The sequence below is a fragment of the Danio rerio genome, chromosome 7 (genome assembly GCF_052040795.2).
Source record: "Danio rerio strain M-AB ecotype USA chromosome 7, GRCz13ab, whole genome shotgun sequence".
NCBI lineage: Eukaryota > Metazoa > Chordata > Actinopteri > Cypriniformes > Danionidae > Danio > Danio rerio.
This window is the reverse complement of record NC_141027.1, coordinates 59,727,246-59,753,065: the sequence shown is the minus strand read 5'-3', so window position 1 is coordinate 59,753,065 and position 25,820 is coordinate 59,727,246. Positions and strand designations below refer to the sequence as shown.

The following is a 25,820-nucleotide window of genomic DNA, read 5'->3' as shown; positions in this document are numbered from 1 at the left end:
CTAGGCTCCAGTGCCAGATTGGATTTTGTTTAATTTTGTTTTCTCCCCTTCCCTCCTGTTAGACCGCTCCAGCAGCACTTGTTCCCCTTTTTTGCCATGTCCCTCTCATCTGGGTTCACACAAATCTGATTGGCTCCACTATCCCAGCAGAAAGCCTCTACTGGGAATCTCATCCCTGTCCCTCATTAGAGTTTCACACTCAAAGACAAAAAGCTCAGAGACATTACCAAAGCTGTGCAAGAGGCTTCTGCTGGCTGCAGCAAAATGCAGTAAATGTGAGTAAAATTCTTTGCCTTTTAACTCCACAGGAGGTCAAGATCAAGCTAGTACTTCTGGATAGCAGCTTGGTGGAGAGAAGTCAAGGGCCCTATAATACACCCGGCGCAATGTGGCGCAAGGCGCGGCGCAATAGTCTTTTGCTAGTTTCAGCTTGGCGCAAGAGTCGTTTTGAGTCGTTGCGCTACGCTGTTTAAATAGCAAATGCATTAGTGCTCACATGTGCGCCCATAGGCGTTCTGGTCTAAAAAGGAAGGCATTCTGAGGCACACTGCTGGCGCATTGCTATTTTGAGAAAATAAAATAGATTTTTCATTAGAAAAACCAGCGCAGAGTTGCGCCTCGCTTACACACTGCTTAATACACACAAGAGAGCAATAGGCAAATATCTTTACCTTTGAAAAAAATTTAATATTAAGGATATATATAGGATATAATAAGAATAGATATAGGATATAAATATAAAGGATTAAAATATTACAAAAAACATTATTTTCTAGCCAGCATAAATACAAAAAAAATCACTGCTTTTATGTCTTCTTCATCTCAGGAAGCTTTTTCAGTTCATTCATAACAATTTGCTTTGGTATAATGTTATTATTAGTAGTAGTATTACTTATTATATCCATATTTATATTTGTTTTATTAAAACGAGCTTAGATTTGCCCACCTGTCAGGTTTTAGACCATATGGGGCACAGCATGTGTTTTAGGATATAACTCAGGTTTTTGAGCACACTTTGTTATTATTGTTCATTTATTAGTTTGCTGAAAATTAGAACTGAACTTAGAAATAGTTTTGAAACGAATATTTGCGCTTAACAAACGCAATTAATTATTTATAGACTAATTAATGTCTGTGCGTAAAGGTTTCCTCATCCAAGAGCAAAAGTGAAAGTAGATCCATTATCTCTCATTCTCACGCAGTAGATGCCCTGTTTAACAGTTTTCTGTAAAAAAAAAAAAAACTGTTAACTGTTTGCTAGTGAAATGCTCAGTTTTTCCACTTAGATTACTTTGCATCCTGTAAATAGCGAATGTGCTTATGGAGCGACGCAGCTGGCTCTTAAAGGGAATGGGAGATGAGACTCTAATTGGTTTACTCTCAAAACACACCTATAACTCATTAAGAAAAAAAAAACTCAACCATTTTAGACCATGCGCCATGGCGCAAAGCGCTTTTTCCCGACCTTCAATTAGCAAAAATGCGTTCTGACACGCCCTGAAAACGTTTGCGCCCTGCGTTTTGCGCTCTGCGCATGGACCGTCAAAATAGAGCCCCAAGTGTAAAACTGAAAATAGTGACTTTTGGAAAAAAAGCATGGGTTTGGAAAGACAGTAATACTTATTTAGGTTTCGAATTAGATGTACAGTTGAAAGGAACATTATTAACTCTCCTGTGAAATTTTTGTTCTCTTTCAAATATTTCACAAGCGATAAGTTTAATAGCGCAACTATCACATTGTACTATATCACATACGGTACACTATTATAGTACAATACTATAGTACCACATATAGTATTATCACACTATAATATTGTTTTTTTCTGGAAAAAGGGGGAAAAAAGAACTTTTTTAAGGTAACTATTTTAGAACAAGCCACTGTTGTCAAACGACTAATGTAATTAACTTAACTTGCCTAGTTAACCTCATTAGGCCTTTAAATTAACCTTTAGGAATATTTTCCAATTATGAATATACAAAATACGAATATCTTCCAATTTTGTTTGGGGCACAGTGGTTAGCACTGTTGCCTCTCAGCATAAAAGGCACTGGTTTGAATCTCAACTGGGCTAGGTGGCATTTCTTTGTTCCCGTGTTTGCGTGGGTTTCCTTCAAGCGATCTGGTTTCCCCCACAGTCAAAAGACATGCGCTAAAAGTGAATTAGATGAATAAACTGGCCATAGTGTATGAGAATGAGAAAGTGTAAGGGCCCAAAATCTGACTGGGAGTGCACAGCTTTTTGACCTTGAGTTTGAGGTGTTTTGTGTGTTTTCCAGTCCAACTTGTTTATTTATCTAAATATTGATCAGTTTGTTTGTTTGTTTGTTTGTTTGTTTGTTTGTTTGTTTGTTTGTTTTGCTTTTTTAATCTATTTAAGAAATAAACCTGTCTCCCCTATACAGTATCTCATGTATCTCAGTATCTTTTTTCTACAACCAAGCAGAGATTCTCCAGTTATCACCAGATTTGCAAGCAAAGGAATTTAAACTGCATGATAAATTGCTACTAAACAATGCATAAAGTAGCATATTCCTAAGGCATATTTAACTGATATAACACTTTTACTAAGATTTGTATTTTTTTTTTTATGAAATGTAAATTGCGGAAATTCTGCTATAGCTAGCCAAGCTTTTGCAGTGTTAAAGGTAATGTTGAGCAAAAATACGAACAGATCTTCCTTCATCAAAGAAATAGTGGTAGAAAGTAGACAAAAGAAACACATGTAACTAGGCTTGCCACGATAGACTGTGTTGACGGTGATACCGGTGTTAAGAAGCAACACCAGTGACATCACTTTTCCACCGTGACACCGTCCCCACATTTGTTTTTTTTTTTTAGTATTCGTTTTTTTTTTTTAAACATTTATTTGAAATAAATGGAAAATATAATTATAAATAATTGACTTAAAACGAGAGCATGCTTTATAATTAAAATCTAAACATAGCTACAGTGCTTCATATTTCATTCACCACGTGAGGAGAAAAGAGGAGTCGAATTTACAGAAAGAGGATGGCGGACGATTTATTGTCAAAACGCAATGCAAAAGCGCCTGTTTGGCAATATTTTGGGCTCAAACCAAATGCATAAGAGAACCTGAAGACGTTAATGAGGCAATCTGCAATCTTTGCCTGACAAAGTTGGCAGTATCTGGAAACATAACCAATTTATACACGCACCTTCATTTTTAACTATGGGTGGGTCGCGGATAGATCAATGGCCATAAATACGCAACGCATACTCTCGTTTTAAAAAAGATCACGCGACCATCATCTTACAATGTTTAATAATAAATATCTTATTTTTTTATTAAAACGAGTGATTTAGCAATGCCGCGCCATTGACAATCCAACTGCAGAGAAACATTGTGGCAACGTGAGCACTTTTTCCGAAGTTCAGCTGTTCTTTTTTCCAGTTGATTATGTGTTTAATGTCAAAAAAATCCATAAAGAATAGGCCGACAAGAGCGCATCTTTAACTGAGGATGCTCTCTTCAAAAACCGAAAGTTGCTTCTTCTGTCTGGCAATATTTTGGTTTTTAATATAGCCTATGAAAAGTTTATTTAGATGAGCCAATATTAAAAATTGCAATAAAGTAACTGAGACGTGCGGCCACACATTGAATCTGAGGACTGATTTCTCTCTCTCTCTCTCTCTCTCTCTCTCTCTCTCATTCAGACATCGAGCCGCAACACAAGTCAAGTTGCAAAACTTAGGTCAGGTGCAGCCAGGCCCGTGCAGAGACCGTTCAAAGGGCATGTTCCGTTCAAAGGATACATTTTTTGGAAGAGGGTTTGGGGGGTTGGGGGGGGGAGAGAGATTGGTGCTGCAGATCTGCAGAGTGGATGCGCGCGTACTGAAGGGCGGTGTTATCACGCGCGTACTGATCAGCTGTGTTGTCACGCGCGTACTGATCAGCTGTGTTGTCACGCGCGTACTGATCAGCTGTGTTGTCGCGCGCGTACTCAAAAGCGGTGTTGTCACGCGCCTACTGATCAAAATGAACTATTGATCATTTTGGAAGGGCACTATCCAAGACTAAAAAGGGCATGTGCACTGCACAGGTTGAGCCCTATGTGTGCACGTGCCTGAGTGCAGCTGACAGGTAGAATAGCTGAAGCCTTTACGAAATCTGTCAAAATGCACAACTGAAATTAATAGACATAAATGTCTTTGAGCCAAAAAAAAAAAGTCTATTGGTAGGATAGCTGTAAAAACGCAATTGGAGCCAAAGATATGAGTTGTGTAGCCTATAAATTATAGGCCTATTAATTCTAATAAAATGAAAACTAAAATTAACAATTTATTGCATTTTTCGTTTGATAAAAATATACCTAAACGAAAAAAATTTAAGGGTGTCTAATTTGTATTAATGTGTTTTAATATTAATGAAAATGTGCTCAGCCTATTTAATTAACAGCTATATACGCCGTCAATAGACAAGCCATTCAAAACATATTATTTTACTGTGTACTGGGTTATAATGTATATTTTACAATAAAAACTAAACATAGCATGTCTCGCTGTCATTTAAAACCTGTACGTCATACCACACCAGAGCTGTAGGTCCTGCAGTGTTTAAACTTACAGGGCGGTTGGTCAATAGTCTTACTGCGCACTGAACTCCAATCCGAGGGACTCAATAGTTACTCGATAGACAACATTAACTTGAGAGATTTAAAAAATAAAAGGTATTTTTTAAAAGCAACAACGCGCAAATCTGCAACAAATAAAATAAAAATAAAACGTCTTGCCAGTGCTGTGTTCCGCCACTGACAGTGTGAGACGCCCTTATGCTGCGGCTGTAACTGGCGCTTGTAAGAGAGATCAAAGCTGTATTGATAAAACCAAAAAGCAAGATCATATAGTTATAAATATTCCATAACAATACTTATCAAAATATTTATACATTTACATGTTGTTTATTGAGATTGTGTGATCTGCATATGATGTCTGATCTTTCCAGAAGCTGTAAACTGACACATGTGCGGTGATATTTAGCTCTGACGAGGTGCTTTTATTTAGCCTGTAGTCTTTAGATTTTTTACATAATGATCCAATTCTTAAAACTTTTTTATACAGTTTAAATATAAAATGAGTGCTCGCTTGTTTAGTTGAGATCATTATGCAAGGATCATATTTCATATTCGGTTTATTCTTCAATAGCCTATAGGTTCGTTAATAATGTATTTTATAAACGGATTGTTCATAAGGACTAAGCTGTTAATATATAACAGGCGTTCATGGTTATTTGTATGGTTCCAACTTCCACAGTTTTTCAGCTTGTAGCATTGTTGTGTTTTATTCGTTATGTTAATAAAAGTTATGTTTTGTTTAATAACAGGGATTTTTTTTTGTAGTTTCCTTTTTGTCCATTCAAACAATTGACGCCGAATTGGCAACTCCCGCAAAACTGAAAGTGAACGTATTATACGCTTGCATTTATAAGCTATTTAAAAGCAGAAAAAAAGAAGAAATGAAGAAACGCCCACTCCCACGGTGATACCGGTATTACCGGTGTTGTCACATGTCGATTAACCGGTGGGGAAATTTCCTCACCTTCACAACCCTACATGTAACTGGAAATCTCTTATTTGTCTGTGATCAAAATTATGAAATTACATCTTAACATTAGCAGGTATAAACAGCATGCACATGATCTGCCTGTCTGTCACTGCTAATTCAGTGGAAGGACTAGAAAATGTAACTTGTCAAAACTGACAAAAATTCGGAAAAATATGGCACTGAAAAGAGCAAAACTAGTTTAAACTTAGGCGTACCTTAGCAAATGACCATGGAATAAGCTGTATAATCAACAGCTTTCTGTGCGTTAAAGGATTTTCGTCATGTGGTTGTGTGGTCCTTCGCCTCCACTCCATATATAATATATATTAGTGTTGTCAATAGATTAAAAAAAATTAACTAATTAATCACACTTTTTTTTTAATTTATCACAATTAATCACAATTAATCACGATTAATCACATTTAAAAGACTCAAACTTGTAATTTTGTCTATTCAAATGTAAAATTTATGTAAACGCAAGACAACAACTATTTAAATTCAATATAATTGTTTATTAGAATTTTTGTTTAACTTGTAACACAGATTTCTTCATGTAAATAACATACCTGCAATAAACCATCAAGATCCTGGCTTGACAGCCATACTTATTACAGAAATTAAAACACAGGTATGTTAATGCCATTTGAATTTTAAAACAATCAATACCAATAAAGAAAACATTGATATGGAAAACATGCAGATATGGGAAATGGAAAATTATAATAACAATAAAGTATTGATTACAAATAATTGTACTCATTGTAAAGTTGTAATGCTCTGAGTTGAGAACATTAATTATAAAGTAGAAACAATTATGCTTATTCCTCCTTTTTTTTCATCCAGTTTCTAAGACAGTCCAGTCTGTTGACATTATCGGGGGACAATGTGGACCTTTTCTTTTGAATGATGTGAGCTGAGAGTGCAACGCAATCTTACGACAATTTGTAACTTTTAGTGACTACGGACAACAACGTTTAGGCAGGTTTGTTGCTAAGAAACGCACGCGCACACACACACACACATAGACACACGGACTAGGGCCATGTACAAGGGGGTGGCCCAGTGGCTAGAGCCACTGCCCTCTGCCCTCATTGGCTGAGGTGCACCTCTCAGGAGGCACTTGCTCTTCACTTTGTGATCGTGTTAAGCACCTGCCCCTGTAAAAGTCTGTGCATGGGCCTGACACAGACTCACACACAGGCAGACACACACACAGACAGACACAGACAGACACACACACACACACACACACACACACACACACACACACACACACACACACACACACACACACACACACACACACACACACACACACACATACACAACGTGCGCAGGACAAGGCAGATGGAGCAACTCTCTTCGAAAACAAAACGCATGATTGGGTTCATCAAATTTGCTTAAACTAAGCGTTCTAAAGTATGGCTGTATTTCACAAGGATTCTGACACAACAGCGCGAAGCATAGGCTTTCTTTGCGTTTAAGAAGAAAACACGTCAAACTTAATGAAACATTAGAGGGCGCATGCTAAAAGGCATTGGAATGCGCTGTCTTTGACAGCTCGTGACTTCATCTGACACTTTCTGAGTACATTTACATAGACACCAATACTCCGATTTTAATATGATTGAGATAATACTTTAATTAAGAGTCTACAATGTGAGCAGCGATTTTTGATTACCTTAAAGGACCACCGAGTCACGAAATGCAGAGGTATCAAATTCGCCATGCGGTATCAAATTCCATTAAAACAGAAGTCGAAAGTTACAAATGAAACATTGCATAAAATGAGAGAGCCTGGTTATGCGACATTAATTGTTTTATACTGAAACTTGCCGTCAAAAAGTGCTTCCTTATCTTCCTTGTCTTATCACTGCTTACATGGTAGACTCTTAATAACAGTATTATCTTAATCATATTAAAAGTAGAGTATTGGGGTCCATGTAAATGTATTCAGAAAGTTCCAGATAAAGTCGCGAGCTGTCAAAGACATCTGACATCGCATTTTTCTGCCTTTCAGCATGCGCCCTCCATTGTTTCATTAGGTTTAATGTGTTTCCCCATTAAACGCAAGTTTTGTTAAGCGTACACTTTGCGTTGTCGTGTCAGAATCTTTGTGAAATACAGCCATACTTTAGAATGCTTAGTTTAAGCAAATTTGATGAACGTGATTACGCGTTTTGAATCTGAAAGGAGTCTCTCCGGCTGCCCTGTCCTACGTGCCGTGTGTGTGTGTGTGTGTGAGTGAGTGTGTGTGTGTGTGTGTGTGTGTGTGTGTGTGTGTGTGTGTGTGTGTGTGTGTGTGTGTGTGTGTGTGCACGTTTCTTAGCAACAAACCTTACTAAACATGCCTAAATGTCGTTGTCCGTAGTCACTAAATCCAAAAGTTACGAATTGCCGTGAGATTGCGTTGCAGTCTCAGCTCACATCATTCAAAAGAAAAGATCCACATTGTCCCCACATTGTAATGTGAACAGACTGAACTAAGGACTAAGCAAAAATGTTTCTACTTTATAATTAATGTTCTCAACTCACAGCAATACAACTTTACAATGAGTACAATTGTTTGTATTCAATACTTTATTGTTATTATAATTTTCTTTTTTCCATATTTGCAATGCCTGTATTTTGGCTTTTTTTGTGATCCACTTAGAATCAAACTTGGAAATCATTTTTTCTTATTGGCATTGATTGTTTTGAAATTTAAATGGCATTAACATGTCTGTGTTTTAATTTCTGTAATAAATATGGCTGTTAAGCCAGGATCTTGATGGTTTGTTTTGGGTGAACGATTCGGTTTTATACCTTTCAATCCATCATCTTTTTTTTTCATCTTTTCTCATCATCTTGTTTCTCATTACTTTTATTAAATAATTAGATTTTTTGAATGAGTATTTAACTTTGAAATTATTTTAACAAACGAATAAGTAAAACACACCACTTTATGTAAGAATGTTCAGTGCATTTGCCTGTCTGTTTAACTTTTTCAGGAGCCAACAAACTAGGTCAGAGATCATGGAGACCTTGAGTGGAACTGAGGGCTGAGGACTGGAAGCAACTGTTTTTTATTGTTATTTCTATGAGTTAATACTATCAAAAATGTCTAAAGTTATTTTGCTGTTTTTACGGTTAATTCTTTTAAAGTGATTCTACTTTTTATTCTAGACAGACTTTGTGTAGTAATGATATTATAACTGCCTGAATGTAGATTATACCGGGTTTTATATAGTGTTGATAAAGACGGCTAAGAGTACACAGCCTTGAATAAGAAACAATAATAATAATAATTATTATTATTATTATACTTTAAGTGTGTGTGTGTTCTATTTGATTGTCAATCCGTTTCACAGATTTGGAGTCAGCTCTAAACAGTCTAGTGGATTTCTGACGTCTATGCTTAAGATATTGTTCAGAATTGTACGCATGAACCCCACGTGGAAATTTTCCTAGTCTATCTGTGTTTTAACCAATCAGGTTAGAACACCTATATGTATGACGCAGTGAATGACGTTATGTGAGAGTATAATTGTTATTGATATACATAATTCATAAGTCATTAGATATTATATATAATTCATTAGTCAAATATATGCTTTGTTTCATGGTTACTTTAACTCAGAAACAAGTCGTTGTTCTAGTAAACTATTTATTTTAAGGATATGCATAATAAAGTGGATTTTACCAATTATAGCCTGTGTCCAAACACTGTATAAAAGTAATTTTTGATTGCATAACAATTCAATATTACATTTTAGTTAAACTATTAAAAAAGCATACATAATGATAGGGATAGGCAAAGTGTTGCATCTGACCTATTTGAGGCCTGCATTAGTTTGATCAGCTGATGCTGAACAGTTCTGAGTTGTTTATAAGTTGGCTCATGAAAAGAGGTTTAACATCATATGATGCAAAATAATAGGGGCCATTTGTTTAAGACTAAAACAAAAAAGTCTTTGTGTAAGGAAAAAACACAGGTGGTGAGCATGCACACTATAGCGTCACAGATCGGCCTTGTCATCAGATACTGACCTATAGTCATATTACTCAGGGCCCAATCTGCCCTTTCATTCCTCTCCCATGTGCACATATTATCTAACCCCTTAACAATGGCTTTCCAGACATTTCCAAACATACTTCCCTGTCCTTCGCTTAGAGAGAAACAAACATTAGTGCAGTTTATATCATGTGAAATAAATCTAAGAAATGATACCTAATTTTACACCCAAACTTATATACAAGAGAAATTAATTAGGGTGTATTATGTCAAAACAGAAAGCACACATTAGTATAGCCAAGGGATGCACGATTACTTACGTTTTAATGACATTCAAGACAAAAACCTGTTTTTAATTAAAAGTAGATATCTATCATCAAAGTCATCATCATGTCTCATAGGAGAGGCTACTGGCAAGAATGAGTGCTCTGCAATACTACTCATGGGACAGACACGCATCACTTCCTAACTGTACAACAGTTCTCAGACTGAACAAAATAAACAATTCAAGAAATAGCCTAGGCTACTTAAAGGGCCAGAAAAAAAGACCATCAGGAGCCAGTTTTGGCTTGTGGGTCACTATGCCTATATCGTTTACAGCCCTGTATACTTGACAGGGCTGCTGCACCAGTCATGTAGCTGAAATCTATGAATGCGCTCTCTGATTCTCTCAAAGAGAGAACAAAGAGCAATATGCAAAAAACAATCTTGGTTACTTTTTATCTTTTTTTGCAAAGGTTTTTGTCATCTTTTTTTTTCATCAAAGTAATCACTTTCAGTATCTAATGATACCAACATCATACAGGCTTCATATCAACTTAGTCTTTTAAAAATAGTTTGTCAACAAATGTTGTATAAAAAAAAAGAATTAAAGGCAAAATTATTGTATTCAAACTGTTAATATTTTGGTACAAAAATAACTTAAAATTAATTCAAAAGTCTTGTAAAACATATATTTTTAGAGGCAGTAATATTTAAAAATATATATATATTTTACAAGCTAGATAAAGACCCAAATACAAACCCTGCGGTTAGGGATGCACAATATATCGATATCTCAATATGCCCATCTGCAATAGTCACATTACAGAATCTGCAACATTGAACTGGTAATAATATTGACCAAGAGCTTTACTTGAAAACACTTTTGATTTGTCATTGCAATGTTTAACCATAAAGTTACCAAAACGTTTATTATTTATGTGTGTTTTTAGGGCCTGCGACTGTGAGCATTTTTTACAGTCAGTTTAAGGTATCCAGGCTTTAAGAAAGATTAATTGTATTTATGAAAAAATAATTATTTTACCTTTGATTATTAATTTGATCTTTCTGAATATTGCTAGATGTCCATAAAGCATTTTATTTGTACAGAATTATTGCTTCACTGTACTCATCAATTTTTGTGTTTGGTTTATAATATTTTGTGCAGTTTCTTTTTTTTTAAAATCACCCCATTGCAAGTACAATAATGAATTCTTTTCAAATAGACCTACTCATTTCATCTGGTGAAGTTATACTCAATATCGCAAGTAGGGCTGTAACGATACGCGATATGAAATCGAAATCGCGACACTCAGATCTACGATCCTGTGTCGCGGTGTGATATGGGAGAATCGCGACACACCCCGTGACTACCTTTCCAATAACGTCACGCGTGCCTGCAAAAGTTGAGCTAGTTGAAGAAGAACGTGAGAAAACACTTTTCTTTTGCTCGACATTACAAGCACTGCTTCATTTAAGCCCTCGCAATATGCGTTTAACCGGGAGAGCTCGCACGGTGCTCTTAGTAAGGGACCGTCTGAATGTGTCAGGAATATCAAAAACAAACCCAACTTAACCCCGCTTGACAACAGACAACGGCAGAAACATTGCCAATGCTGTCAAAGCATTGTTGTTAAAGTGGCTGCGCAGAGAGGGATGGGCGTTTACCAGATGCCCCGACTCCTCTGCAGAGGAAACTTTTCTCTAACCGTGCTGTGCGCTTTCTGTTTAACGCCTAACGTTATGTGCTGACTGACAGGTGCGCGATGCGTGAGGTCAGGAAACAGGACGAAGCTTTCAGTTAAGATGAACACAGTTTCTATAGTTATACTTTATATAAAGATAAAGGTATATGGCTCTGCATATAATCACTCTATCTTGCTGAAGTTTATAGCCGTTTCGCTTTACTTCAGGACGTATTAATGCCGCTCTGAAGGTCTAATCGCTGTTTTAAGTTATCCAGAGCTGTATGAATGTACAAATCTTGAATATCACAATAGTATTAAATATTACAATTGTAACAACACAGACAGCAACACTTTTGCACAATCAATACCCAGCTGATTCAGTCGTTTCATAAGAGGACCGCGCTTCCTCTCTTCTTTTTTCCTTGTCAACATAAAGGCAGTGAGGTGCGCCTTGTTTTCGGCTTATAAAGCATGTATGCACATTAATGCAATAGCATATTTAAACAACAAAATTGTTTACAAAAAGTCGACATATGTGCGCGTTGTTGTTGTCTTTTCATCACGCAGCACGCGCACTTGAACCGCGAGGGAGAGAGAGGAAACCATCAGGACATATTCTTTAAAATAATGATTTCTATTAAAAATGTAAAAGGTTTTGTTATTATAATAATAACAGCGGGGCATTAAAAAAATGCATATTTTCCATGGAGCGGGCAATTTGAGGAAGTCTGCTATTTTTATTTGGCAGAAGAAAAAACATGATTGGAAAAAAACAGCCTATGCCGGTTATTAAAAAGAATCAGTCAGTATTTTAGTTTTGTAATATAAATTAATTATTTAAATGAAAATAATTTAGGGCAGTCCTTTTTATTTTATTAATTTTATTTAGATTATTCTGCTCTTCTGTGCTAAACATTGCAGGTGCGTGAAGATGCTCTGTTGTTCTGTTCTGTTATTAATGTGCTAGCATTTAAAAATAAATCAGTAGCCTATTTTAAAATGCAAAATTTAATGTGTCAGACACAAAATAGATACGTCAATTAGTTTAATATAAAATTAATAGTAATCTGATCAGTTAACCGTTAATAACCGATTAATGAGCGGCGGTTGTCGGTTAGCAAAATTAACCGAAATGAGCATCCCTAGTAGCCATTTAATTTACTTTTTCTATGTAAGAGAACTTGATTGAAAAGAATTTTCAACATGCGTGAACCATCTACACAATGGAGTTTAGTTCTATTTGGTTTTTTAACAGTGTTTTGTTACAAAGAAAACAAAAGTGATAGAGCTCTGGCTATTTATTTATTTTATATATGGCTATTTATATTGTTAATAATTTGCATAGTTAATATTGTTCTTTGATGTTTAGTTTATAAAGATTTTTCAAATGTTATTTAATAAAAAATTGTTTTAAAAATCTTTTTTTTTCCCACCCCACACGAAAAAAAAATCGTGATACGAACCGAATCGTGGGTCAAAAATCATGATACGAACCGAATCGTGGGTTTGGTGTATCGTTACAGCCCTAATCGCAAGAAATATAGGTTTGCATCTCTTTACAGTTGCATTACATGTGATGCTTGCTACAACTTGTAGCAAAAGTGTCCAAAATGTCCTACTTTGATTATCAGCTCCTTGATATGATATAAATCTGAATATGTAAGTACATCTTCAGTTCACAATTACTGCTTTTCCATTGTCATCAAAAGAGATTTTGAGCAGTGAAAATAATGGTCACAGTTGAAATGTTGAGCAGGAAAAAGAATTAAAAAAACTTCCCTTCCAAAAACCACAAACAGCCAAATAAACTTCCTTTCTTCCACTTAACAGATTAATTCCCTCAGTTGATATGTGTGAAATAGTTTCTTTATGGTGGCTGGGCCTTCTAATCCTTCGAATATAGCACAGATTTAAATGCCTTTCCTGCCCAGCTGTTCTCTTACAATGCAAACTTTTATCACACTTATTTATTTATTATATCACTTACTTATTTCAGCTTTATGATCTTTGACACTATAAATATCCATTGGTGTTTCCATGCAAAAAATCCACTAACTGAACGCAAATCTTACTTTGAGAACTGCTTGCTTGTACAACATTCTAGCTTGATAGAGAGTAGGGGGTCTGTATGAATCACAACCCATGGTTTGGAATGCACCTGACCTGCAGATAATTCACTTTTTTTACTTAACTTGTAGATTAATCGTAAATTTGTATTGATCGCAGAGAGATCACCTCCCGCAATATCCAAATCACATGCATGAAAGCATCTTGCCTTTCCAGTGAAATATAATGATGACGAAAGAAGTTTCAACAACACCAAAAAGGATATTAAAAGGTGGTCCACTATAACATCACATTTTAAACTTTAGTTGATGTGTAATGTAGCTGTGTGAACATAAACTACATATCTGAATGTAATATGCTCAAAGTTCAATTCAAAGGGAGACATTGGATTTTACAGAGTTACTTGAGCAAAGCCTACAGCAAATTAAGTTTGAAAACTACAAAAAAAAAAAAAAAACATCCAGGTATGTCACATCACAAGGGCTTTAGGTTTTGCATATGCACCACATGCAACAAAGGGGCGTGGCCAGAGGTGCTGTAAAGTTATAACAGAGGAAGCAAAAATAGGGTCCAAACTAGAGCTGCACGATTCTGGCTAAAAGGTGAATCACGATTTTCTCAAAATGTGGTAGATGTAAAATAAAGGTTAATATTGGTAGGCTATTATTATTGTTAATTCTCAAACATATGGTAAAACAACAACAATAATATTAGGCCAATGTGTAGGTCTAGTGTATAAAACAGTAAACATTTATTGTGACTGTGGGATTGAGTTCAAGCCAAACTGGAAATCATTCTTTCAGCGCCACTCTAAAACGATCACTCTGTGCAACAAACTGAACGTTATTTACAACTTTTTTGCCTGTTATTCACAGTCTATGCAGGTTCTGTTCACTGAAGCAGGTGTGACTGGCATGCATGCGCATGTTCAAACAGCCCACGGTCACCTCTGTGATTTTGCGGCCGCGAATACATCTTTACATTTAGACTGAAATTACATTTCTGGGTGAATTTTACCTTATAAATAAAGTATGTGACACTTTTAACGTTATTTGAAGGTGTCTATGTTGCTGTAAAGGCTTGTGTGACCGCCTTTAAGCTTCTATCTTGACCTTGAAAATTTAATTGCTGAATAAAAAGCTGAATAAAGATCGTGTGCAATGGTCAAATCGAGATGAATGTAATCTTTTTCCGATTAATCGTGCAGCCCTAGGCCAAATGCTGCTATTTCCACAGAGCTTCTGTTTCTGTATTTGGGCTTCCCAAGGACACGACACAAATAGAGAAGTGGTTACAGTTTAATTTGAATTATGTTCCAGAAAGTATAAAAAATTTATAGCTCAAGCATTTGACAAGGGACATCTTCCAGAATCTCTCCCAGATCAGTGCCTGTAAGTATTTTTATTTGTTAAAATGATCTATTACATGCATAGTGTCAAGCGTTAACGATATTTTGTCATGAGAACATAAAAAAGGATGTAAACAATTTAGCTACAAGTTCATATTTATCCATTAAACCCCTGAATACAGACACAATCTTCACTGCAGTGTCTCTCTGTGTGAACGATTTCCCTGCATTCCACATCTCAAATAACAAACTCCCAAAAGATATGTGAACGTTTCATATTACTTACACATGCTTATAACCCGAATATATGTGGAAGACAACTCAGCTGTGTCCTCTGTGTCATTTTCTGTCTGATTCAGGCTCAAATTGATATGGCTAACAGCTAATCTGACTGACAGTATTTACACAGCCCAAAAGTGTGTGCTTGTGGGCGGTGATGCTTTTCCTGGTAATGTGAAGTCAATCAACAAATCACAGCACATTATGTTACCTAAAAAAACAATCAGAGCCTCTTGAGTGCGGGCCTTTCTGAGGAACTAGTCATTTTCCTGTTAGCTGAGTGGCAGTATATAATTAAAGTAAGACATATGAAAAAAAAATAACATGATTTTTTTTTTTTACAAATACACAACCAAGCCTTAAAAACACACTCTGGATCACCCCTTTATCGATGTTTTCTGTTTTACTTTTACATAAATGCATCCAGTGTAGCCTATAGCTTCATGATAATTTATTAAAAGATCGGAATCTCAATTTAAACATCTCCCCAACAAATTATAAATGATGATGTATATGTTTATTTATCCTTCGATGTGCTGCATTTAAATGTGCTTTTGATTAGGAGAGATTCAGTTTTTACTCCTTTCAGTTAGCTTTTCAGTGACTCAAAAATCCTAGTGTAATCTGAATCGTGAGATTTGCCATCCATTACATTACTAATGCAGAGTGTTAGTCGAACATTGATAAATAGTTCTAAGATGTTCATAAGATCTCTGGATGCTTTGTTTTCAGTATTTTACTCTGTTTATTGCAGAGTTGTAAGCCATTTAAATTGCATTTCATTGAAAGTGAGAAATGTCAAATGACAAATCCTTTGAACATACAAATCAACACACAAACAAAAAAAATGCCAATTACATAACAAGAACATAGGAAATATACTTTTTGACTAAATTCTATGAGAAGGTATAAACATATGCTTTATTTTAAATGTTCCTCAATTACACTTCCGTTTAAAAATTAACTTTAAGGAAACTATTGCATATCATTTGAAAATATTCTGTTAGAAAATTCCAACCTCTACTTCAGGGCTTGACATTACCTTATTTTTATCACCAGCCACTGTGACTAGTAACTTTTCAACATTACTAGCCACTCTCCATTTACACAAGCCACATTTTGTGGCATGCTTGAGTGACGTCACTGACGTCACTGTCTCCGTTCGGTCGCCTACCGCGTGTGCTTAAAGTTTGGACTTGCTATTTACTCGCAATTTACATCTAATCATAAAATACTTCCTCATTCGCAAAGTATTTGTCTGTCCTACTTAGGGTGAACAAACCCTTAATACATTTATACAAACAAAACTGCTTTAAAACGTTCTGTCCCTCGAGCATCCGCCTGTTGTTTGTAGCTTTAGCCTGCTAGCGCCGCTGGTCAGCTAAAGCTACCGCCTTCTTTTACCGTACCTTAAGGACTTACTGGCCTTGCTCTTTACCCTGTACAATGTTGCTTGTGTTTCTGTCCTTGTGTGCAGGAGAAGCATTGATGAAGGCGTTGGAGCTGGAGCTGGAAGAAGTGGAGTCCCAGATCCGCACGTTTAAGGTGAGGCGGACGCGGCTGCGGGAACAACGGGCTAACAACAACGCTAAGGCCGCCTCATCATCAAAGGTGAGTGGAAATTACAAACACATCACTCCCTCTACCTCAACCCCGCGTCCTTCTCTGTCCAGGCCCAGTATACCCGGGGCGTGGCTCGGCCAGGTGTCGTTCACGCCAACACCCGACTACCACGGCGACTGGGTGCAGCCGCGTAAGGTGCTTGCCAGATCCCAGGGCAGAAGGTCTCCTCCTCCCGTGTTCGAGATCTCCACGGAGAATCGCTTCTCCCCTCGCCGCGAGAAGGGTCCTGATATGGCCATCATCGGTGACTCGATCGTTCGTCGCGTCCATGCCACCTCCTCCAAAGGTAAAAAAGTACGTACTTTCTGCTTTCCTGGTGCCCGTGTAAGAAATATTTCTACACAGATTCCAACTATCCTGGGTGCTGCCGAGAGCCCTGGTGCCGTTGTCCTCCACGTGGAGACGAACGACACCGGGCTCCAGCAGTCGGAGATCCTGAAGAAGGACTTCAGGAGCCTGATCGAGATGGTTCGACGCACCTCGCCTGCCACGCAGATCATCGTTTCTGGGCCACTTCCTACCTACCGCCGAGGAAATTAAGGGTTCAGTAGAAAAATTTCACAAAATTCACATTATAAGCACATAGACTCTTGTTCATTCCACTTAAACATCAGTAATGCATATCTGGCTAACTTCATAGAGACTGTGTCCTCGTATTATTAGATCAAGAAATAAACGTACTGTGCGCTCCAGAAAAAATCTATTAAGAATCAAACCAGAAAAATTGGTAAAAAGTGAAAATACAAATTTCGTAAAGCTTGGTCTCCTAAACATCAGGTCACTTGCACCAAAAGCACTTATCATAAATGAAATAATAACAGATAACAAACTTAATGCACTCAGTCTCAATGAAACCTGGCTGAAATAAAATGACTATATTAGCTTAAATGAACTCTCCTATCAGGTGAAGTTTTTTTCCCTCTCCGCTGTCGCCACTGGCTTGCATGGTTCAGGATTGGTAGAGCTACGCATCGATGAATTTGCTCTTTAGAGTTTGAACTCTCAGTAATGATTTTAAATCACACTGAACTGAGCTAAACTGAACTGAACTTAAACACTAAAAACTGAACTACACTGTTTCAGTTACTATGACCATTTATGTGAAGCTGCTTTGACACAATCTACATTGTAACAGCGCTATACAAATAAAGCTGAATTGAATTGAATTGAATTTTGGGGAGGGAGGGGATATATTTTACATGCAAAAATGTCCACATGCCTCCTTATTCATTTAACTTTTTTGTGTGTTGTGTATGACTTTGCTCAATGTAGGTTGTGGTTTCATGATGTTGCATTGCAATTAGTTCTTATTTCACATGATTTTTCAGGGCTCAACACTAAGGATTTACTTTTTTTCTTTCTAGCCACATCAAAAATAAATAAATAAATAAATAAATAAATATATTTTTTACTTTTCCTAGTACTGGGAACACTGACACTTTGTGGACTGTACACTTTGTTGACTGTACACTTTGTGGATGAGGGCTTCCAGCTGATTAGTTGCAATTTATATATATATATATATATATATATATATATATATATATATATATATATATATATATATATATATATATTTTTTTTTTTTTTTTTTTTTTTAATGTATTACAACATGTTTTTTTTATAAACCACTCAGGGGTTTAGTGTTTATCTGTTTCTATATTTTTAAATTTTTTGACAAAATATATTTACTACCTTTTTCACAAAAATAAGATTGTAATTGTTGAATAAAATGTTAAATGACTTATTTTGTTGATTCCTTGAAGTGATAATGAAGTGTCCATTTTTGTTTCCAACAAATGAGCGCACCTTTTTCGGCATAAAAACAGCATTTAATATTAATATCATAATATATTAGATATCCTCTCATGATGATCATCCTCTCAGTTGGTTTTAGTCTATTCACCTGTTATCTTTTGGCCGTGAGAACACAGTTGCTTTTGTCAGTTGTGCTACTTCATGATTCTCTAGGGCCATTGGGCCATCTGTATTGTTGCACACATATTTTAAAACAGCTACAATTTAAAAATTGTTTTCAACCAGCCAAAGTGGCTAGTGGGAGTGGCTGCCTGCCACAGCTAAATCCTACCCATATTTGGTGGGTTGGTGGGTGTTAATGTCACATGATTTAAAGAATTCAAAAAATTCAAATTCAATTGTGTCAAATAATTTACATGGGAAAACTTCATATCTCTGTGAGACATAGAAATGTGTGTGTGTGTGTGTGTGTGTGTGTGTGTGTGTGTGTGTGTGTGTGTGTGTGTGTGTGTGTGTGTGTGTGTGTGTGTGTGTGTGTGTGTGTGTTTAAAGATATATAATTTATAAATATATATTTAACCAGATAAAAAATGATTAAGATCTCATTTACAAGAGTGACCTGGCCAAGACGTCCGCTACACATGACTAATGAAAAGTATTAATAATAAATAAATAATAAGAAAAGATAATATAAAAAAAATGTTGTCGGCTATAGCACGTTACAATATTTTAAAAACACATACATTGAGAAATAGACTGTTGTTTGTTATAAAGGATAGAGCGAAATGATTTGATTGGAATGAGCTTAGACATTTTTAGTTCAGACTGAAGAGTATTCCAGGATGAGGGGGCAGCATGACTAAAGGCTCGCCATTTCAGTTCGAACCCAGGTAACACTCAAATGATAAGATTCACTTGAACATGGGGCATACTGGCTTTTTGACCTATGAAGACGGAAACATAGGTATAAAGGCACCAGAACATCTAGTGGGTGTACCATCTTACATTCAGAGAAGGCCACTCAGCTTTGGCATACAGTTTTCATGAAGTCTGCATTTAATAAATGTAAAATATTTGTTAAGTATTTATTACAATTTTAAATAACTTCTTTTTTGTTGTAAACAATAATAACAAGAACAATAGTAAATTATTTCTAAAGAATCATGCGACTCTGAAGACTAGAGTAATAAAGCTGAAAATACTTCTTTAAAATCACTGGTATAGTGGGTAGCACAATCACCTCACAGTAAGAAGGTTGCTGGTTCGAGTCCTTACTGGGCCTGTTGGCATTTTTGTGTGGAGTTTGCATGTTCTCCTTGTGTATGCGTGGGTTTCCTCCGGGTGCTCCGGTTTCCCCCACAAGTCCAAAAACATTTGTTATAGGTTTATTGTGTAAGCTAAAATTGTCGGTAGTGTACGTGTGTGAATGAGTGTGTATGGATGTTTCCTAGTGCTGGGTTGCAGCTGGAAGCGCATCCGCTGCGTAGAACATATGCTGGATAAGTTGGTGGTTCATTCCGCTGTGATGACTCCAGATTATTAGGAACTAAGCCGACTTAGCTGAAAAGAAAAAAAAATTATTTTTATATTAGGGCTGGACGATTTTTTTATTTTTTCAATTAATTGGAATTTAGGTTTTGACGATTTAATTTTATATTAAATCGATAAATCACGATTTTTAAAACAAAATATTTGATATATTATAATGGCACCAATGTGCTTTGGTTTACTCTAAATGAAGCATGTTGCACACCAGAAAGTGCCGCTTGGCAACGTGCCACGCAGCACCATGCAGCACCATTGATTTTAGAATTCTAAAAAGGTTTCTATGCACCCACCGGTGCCGCCCAGCCACGATTCAGGACGTAGTTCATATTTCAGCCACGGCACAGAGCGCAATCTGATAAGTTTCATGTTAAATATCATGCGAATGTGCGCGTCTGGTGTGTGATAGTTTAAACTGTCATGTGCACACCGTGTCGCAGCGCTACTGGTGTGCGACCTGCTTGACTGTCTGTTAAAGCGTGAAGTCATGTAGGATTTTACTTGTTGCAATAGTCTGTGTCACGTCTGTGTGGATTGTCAAGACATATTCCCTCATCAAGTCAATAAACTGGATCTCAACATGTATGAAAGATGTAAAAACCTGCCATGTAAAAAAACGCGTCGATCTTAGTTCGAACCGCGCTGATGTTTTGGTTTGAACACGAGCAGAGGTGAGGGCCTGTAGCAGTGAAAATGAAAGTACCCGCCCCCATGACGCCATTTAGCGGACCTAGTTGAAAACCAGACAGATCAGGCAGAATAATACAGAGAGTGTTGCAAAGCACATGAAATGATCGGTATTTAAAAGGGGGGAAAAGAAAAAAAGATTAAACATATTATTTTATATTAGACACACATCTGGTGCTTGTATTTGCTCCTGATATACGTCCACAACTTCACACATTGTGTTAAATTAGGCTCTACAGTTTCCACGTTCAGTCCATTACTTCCACTGTATCTTTTTAAGAAAAAGGCAGCAGCATTACAACCTGTCATTCAATCAGAAGACAAAGTCAAAGCTGAGCTGAAAGCCAATCTTTTCTAGGCTCAACAAAACGTGCAAAAAATACATCTGTATTCCTGCAACTGCAATATTTACACATATATTTTTATTCAAATCTTCTGCAACGCTATTGAACTCGTGAATTTGTTTTACATTTATTTACAACTTGTTGACCAATTTATGTATGGGTTAGGGTTTGGGCATTAAAAATACAATGTTTCTTAACCAGATGGTTTTTCAAGTTACTCATAAAGAGAATGTTACTTCAGTCATGTTGTTGTAATCTCTTAAGTTGACTAGTTACACAATTTAAAAAAAAATTTTAAAAATCGGAATCGAAATCGAGAATGGGTCAATATTTATAAATAACCTAGATTTTTTTTTTTGCCATATCTTCCAGCCCTAGTGTATGTATGTATGTATATATATATATATATAAGCGCTGTCAAAATTAGTGCGTTAACGCATGCGATTAATTTTAAATAATTAACGCGTTTAAAAAAATTAACGCAGTTACAGGTTTTTTTTTACTTCCTGTTGTAGTGGACGTGTGTTTAACATGCAAGAATGTGGATAAGACCAAGGTAGCACTTTTAGAAGGCAAGTTTCAGTATAAAACAATTAATGTCGCATCACCAGGCTCTCCAAAGTTTCATCCAATATCGGGTGTTTCCTTTTTAACTTTCGACTTCTGTTGTAAGTTGATAACGCATGGCGAACAGAAAGAAAGTCCTCCGTATTTTGTGACTCGGTGTTCCTTTAAGGTGATAAAATCACTGCTTAGGCTACACGGTACAATTTTAATAAGAGTATAATCTTAAACATATTGAAATCGAAGTATTGGTGTCTTATGTGAATGTACTCAAAGTCTCTGGTGAAGTCGCGAGCTGTCAAAGACAGGGCATTACTCTGCCTTTCAGCATGAGCCCTCCAAGTTTAGCGTGCTTCCTCATTAAACGCAACGAAATCGTTTGCTTCGAGTTGTTGTGTCAGAACCCTTGTGAAATACAGTAATACTTTAGGACGCTTAGTTTAAGTAAATTTCATGAACGTGATCATGCGTGTTGAATCTGAGAGGAGTCGCTCCAGTATGGAAGACTGTTGGGGCCAAAACGTCTGCAGCGCGTTGTGTGTGTGTCTGTGTGTGTGTCAGGCCCGTTGAGGGGTGTCAGGGGTGGAGTGAGCGACGTATCTGAGTAGAGGCATGTGCGCGCGAGAGATGCGGGGGAGAGGGGTGTGCAATGTATTTAACGACCGGTTTGATTGGTCACATCCTCAACAAAAACGGTTGCGATTGGCTCTTGCACGCTGCGCTCTTCACAATTGAGTGATACTGATAAGCGGCGGGCAGCAGCAGCGATCTCACAGCTGATCCATGTATATATATATAATTTTTTTTTTTTATTTATAAATAATGAACAGCAGCTTTGCTAACTCTCCTTCCTTTGCTCACTATTTTGACGACCTCACAAATACAAAACACACCTAATATGCAAACACACTGAAAAGAAATAAAAAGCACACACACCCATATATGCAAAAGTCTATTTACAGTGACTAATTCATGCAAATGAAAGACAGAGACACTCTGTGTTTATGACTTTAAAATTCAGACAAGGCAATAAACGTACCCGACTTGAATGTTTTCTGGTACACGTTTTTTTGTTCTTTCGTAAATGCAATGTTTGGCATTATAAGATGAAGATGTTTGGGTGGACATTAAAATGCAGGTATCAGGAGGTGTGATTCTCAACCCATTCCTCAAAAGCCTGTTTGACAGGAAGTATTTTGTCCTTCCTGTTATTGTATGGGATGCTACTCTATTTTACACACACCAGTTCTCAGAGGATTTACCTACCTAAACTCAGGAATACTTCCATTAAAAGCGTAAATAACAACAAAAAAATCTATTTCAAACAGTCACACTCATTCTGTTATCAACAACACATTCACAAATATGAAATGGTATGTCTAAGATCTGAGCATTAGGCATCTAAAACCATGGGAGGGAGAAGCCAGTGCTGTGGAACTGTGCGCTGAGGAAAGCCTGCCCTGTCAAGCACCCTACCACAAATGAGAGAGAGAAACCTTTTTTTTATTTTTTACTACTACAATTTAATGTTTACTATGTTTTTTTTTAATTATATATCCATGTTCTTTTTTTTAATGTAAACTTTGATAGCCCTGGCAATACATTTGTAACATTTGTCATGCCAATAAAGCAATTATTAAACTGAATGGAATTAAACTGAATTGAGGGAGAAAGACAGATTTCCTACACCACTTTGATCACTATCATCACATTAGAGTACAAAATTTCCAAACAATATAGCAAGTTTTCCAAATTTGTGACATTTTCAAATTCAGAATAATTACAATTTACGGTATATTTTAGGTGAAAATTCCTCAATGATCCCAACAACAGCCAAATATGTGTCAGCCTGCCATAAACTCAGACTGTCAGCCAATGGACAAACTTAAAGCAAGAGTATTTCTTATCTTTATATTCTTATGTTTATATTTCTTCTTATTATTACCATAATAATTATATTATCTTTAATTATTAATAATTATTATTATCTTTATATATTTATTTATTTGATCATTATTACTTATTATTTATCTCTTTTTGTAATTATAATTTTATTTACTTCTACTCATTTATTTTATATATAATATACATGTACCTGTTAATTTTATATATATATATATATATATATATATATATATATATATATATATATATATATATATATATATATATATATATATATATATATATATTCCTGTTATGTGTTGTTTAAAACTTGTTTAAAATTAAACTTTGTTTAATTAAAATTAAAAAAACAAAAGTACATTTTACTCAAGCCGTTTTGTAAATATTAGTTCTCCATAGACAGAGCACTCCAACAGAGCACCATTTTTAGAAATCCATATCAATATTCTTGACATTCTTATAAATAACAAAATCAAACTTAATTCTCACTTTAATGAAACTCCACCACGTCTCTAAAAACTTCACCCTCTATATTTTTTTTTTCTTGTAAATTTTTCTACAACAAAATTAATAATCCACTCTATTTATTTTCACTTTTTTTTTCTTTTTTTTTTGCAAATGTGAAACCAAAATGAAACAAATCTTAGAAAAAAAATACTTTCCACAAACATAAAACTAAATATTAGAAACAAATGTTTATGCCTCTCTCAATGTACAAAACAATTTTCCCTTTGATCACAAAAAGGACAAAAGCATTAAAGGTGCAGAAGGTGATTGTCTTCAAAAACACCTTTTGTTGTGCTGGTTGAAAGTCTCTTCACATTCCAATAGTAATGATAAAAGTAAATGTGTTTATATGTATTCTTATATTCTGGCTATGGCATAAGACTAAAAATGTTCATCCCATTAAAATACTGTCGGGCCGACATCTCCCATAATTGCGATAAGTAGCTCAAACTGTCTGTCAGCAAATGCAGATTTGAGCTACTGCTCACCTGTTTTTACGCAGATTCGACATTTGTGCATACACGTTCTGCGCATTTATGAGAGAGAGAGAGAGAGAGAGAGAGAGAGGTAAAAACATGCTGAATCAATACTTTTTAAAATCCCAAATCAATATTAGAGTTAGTTTTGCTCGCTGGAGAAATTATGACACAATGGCTGAAGTAATTCTTTAAGACAGGTAATGTTGTATTTTACAAAACAACTGTGTTGTTATAAATGGGTTTTATGCAGAGAAGTGTTGTTCAACCACTAAAATCTTCCGGCAATGGATTGATGGGACTATTTTCAGTTTCATAAGGGACCTTTTACAGCATCAATAATGTAGATTTTATTTAGTTTAACAAAATAACATAAGTAAATAGCGCTATTCCGCCTAGCCTGCTTTACTGAGGTGAAGTTGGTTTTATATTTACATTGATTCATTTTTGAGAAAGGACGACCTGTGTGACCTGCTTCCTATATTGTTCACCGCTACTCTGAATATTCGGTCAGAAATAGCATGTATGTATGGCTTAGTAATGAGTGTAATTCTTGCATGCCGCCGGCCAAGCTTTAGCTTTAGATTAACACATAAAAGAGGGTTCTGCTGTCATCTTTAAGGTGTGCACACTCGTGTTTTCTGGAGGCATGGCTTTGGATGGAGAAGAGAAGAGAAGAGAAGAGAAGAGAAGAGAAGAGAAGAGAAGAGAAGAGAAGAGAAGAGAAGAGAAGAGAAGAGAAGAGAAGAGAAGAGAAGAGAAGAGAAGAGAAGAGGAAAAACACTTATTATGTAGAGAATGAGCTGGGGAGAGCTTGTTATTAAAAGTCTGCAAAAACAATATTTAACTCGGGCTTAAAATAGCATTAATCCCAGCCTTTCATGAGGACTTTTAAATGGGTAATTCAACATAAATAGCTTCCACATATCTTGTTAATGGCCTTTAATATGCACAGCTGCTGGAAGATGAGTTTATTGCATGGTCATAATAAAATGAGAGCTACTTTGACTACACGTCATTTGCCTTTTATCTGTCAACACAACAGTTTTTATAGAGTGTGACCAGCCAAAAGTGTGTTGACTAATGCAGGGGGAGGGGGGTGAATAAGATTAGTGTTTTTCAGCTTTAATTGCCATTTTATGAAATACTGTTATTCAGATACTGAGTTAATGAAGTTCTGTACTGTATATCAAATCAATTCAGAAGGCAGA

At 36.0% G+C, this 25,820-nt stretch overlaps 2 protein-coding genes across 3 annotated transcripts in view; one reads left to right on the top strand and one right to left on the bottom strand.

The window, feature by feature from the left end:
- The window catches only part of sema4f (sema domain, immunoglobulin domain (Ig), transmembrane domain (TM) and short cytoplasmic domain, (semaphorin) 4F), a 138,107-nt gene that overhangs the window by 68,613 nt on the left and 43,674 nt on the right, over positions 1-25,820 (bottom strand). The gene's annotated exons all lie outside the window — the stretch shown is intronic.
- On the top strand, positions 188-18,194 carry LOC147843221 (uncharacterized). The gene is made up of 2 exons (XM_087261980.1): positions 188-275; positions 16,678-18,194. The coding sequence occupies exon 2, from the start codon at positions 16,689-16,691 to the stop codon at positions 17,361-17,363; it is 675 nt and encodes a 224-aa protein (XP_087118106.1). The 5' UTR covers positions 188-275; positions 16,678-16,688; the 3' UTR covers positions 17,364-18,194.

What these genes read in the sequence shown, in the direction of transcription:
- LOC147843221 (XM_087261980.1), top strand. Translation starts at nt 16,689, where the DNA reads ATGAAGGCGTTGGAGCTGGAGCTGGAAGAAGTGGAGTCCCAGATCCGC.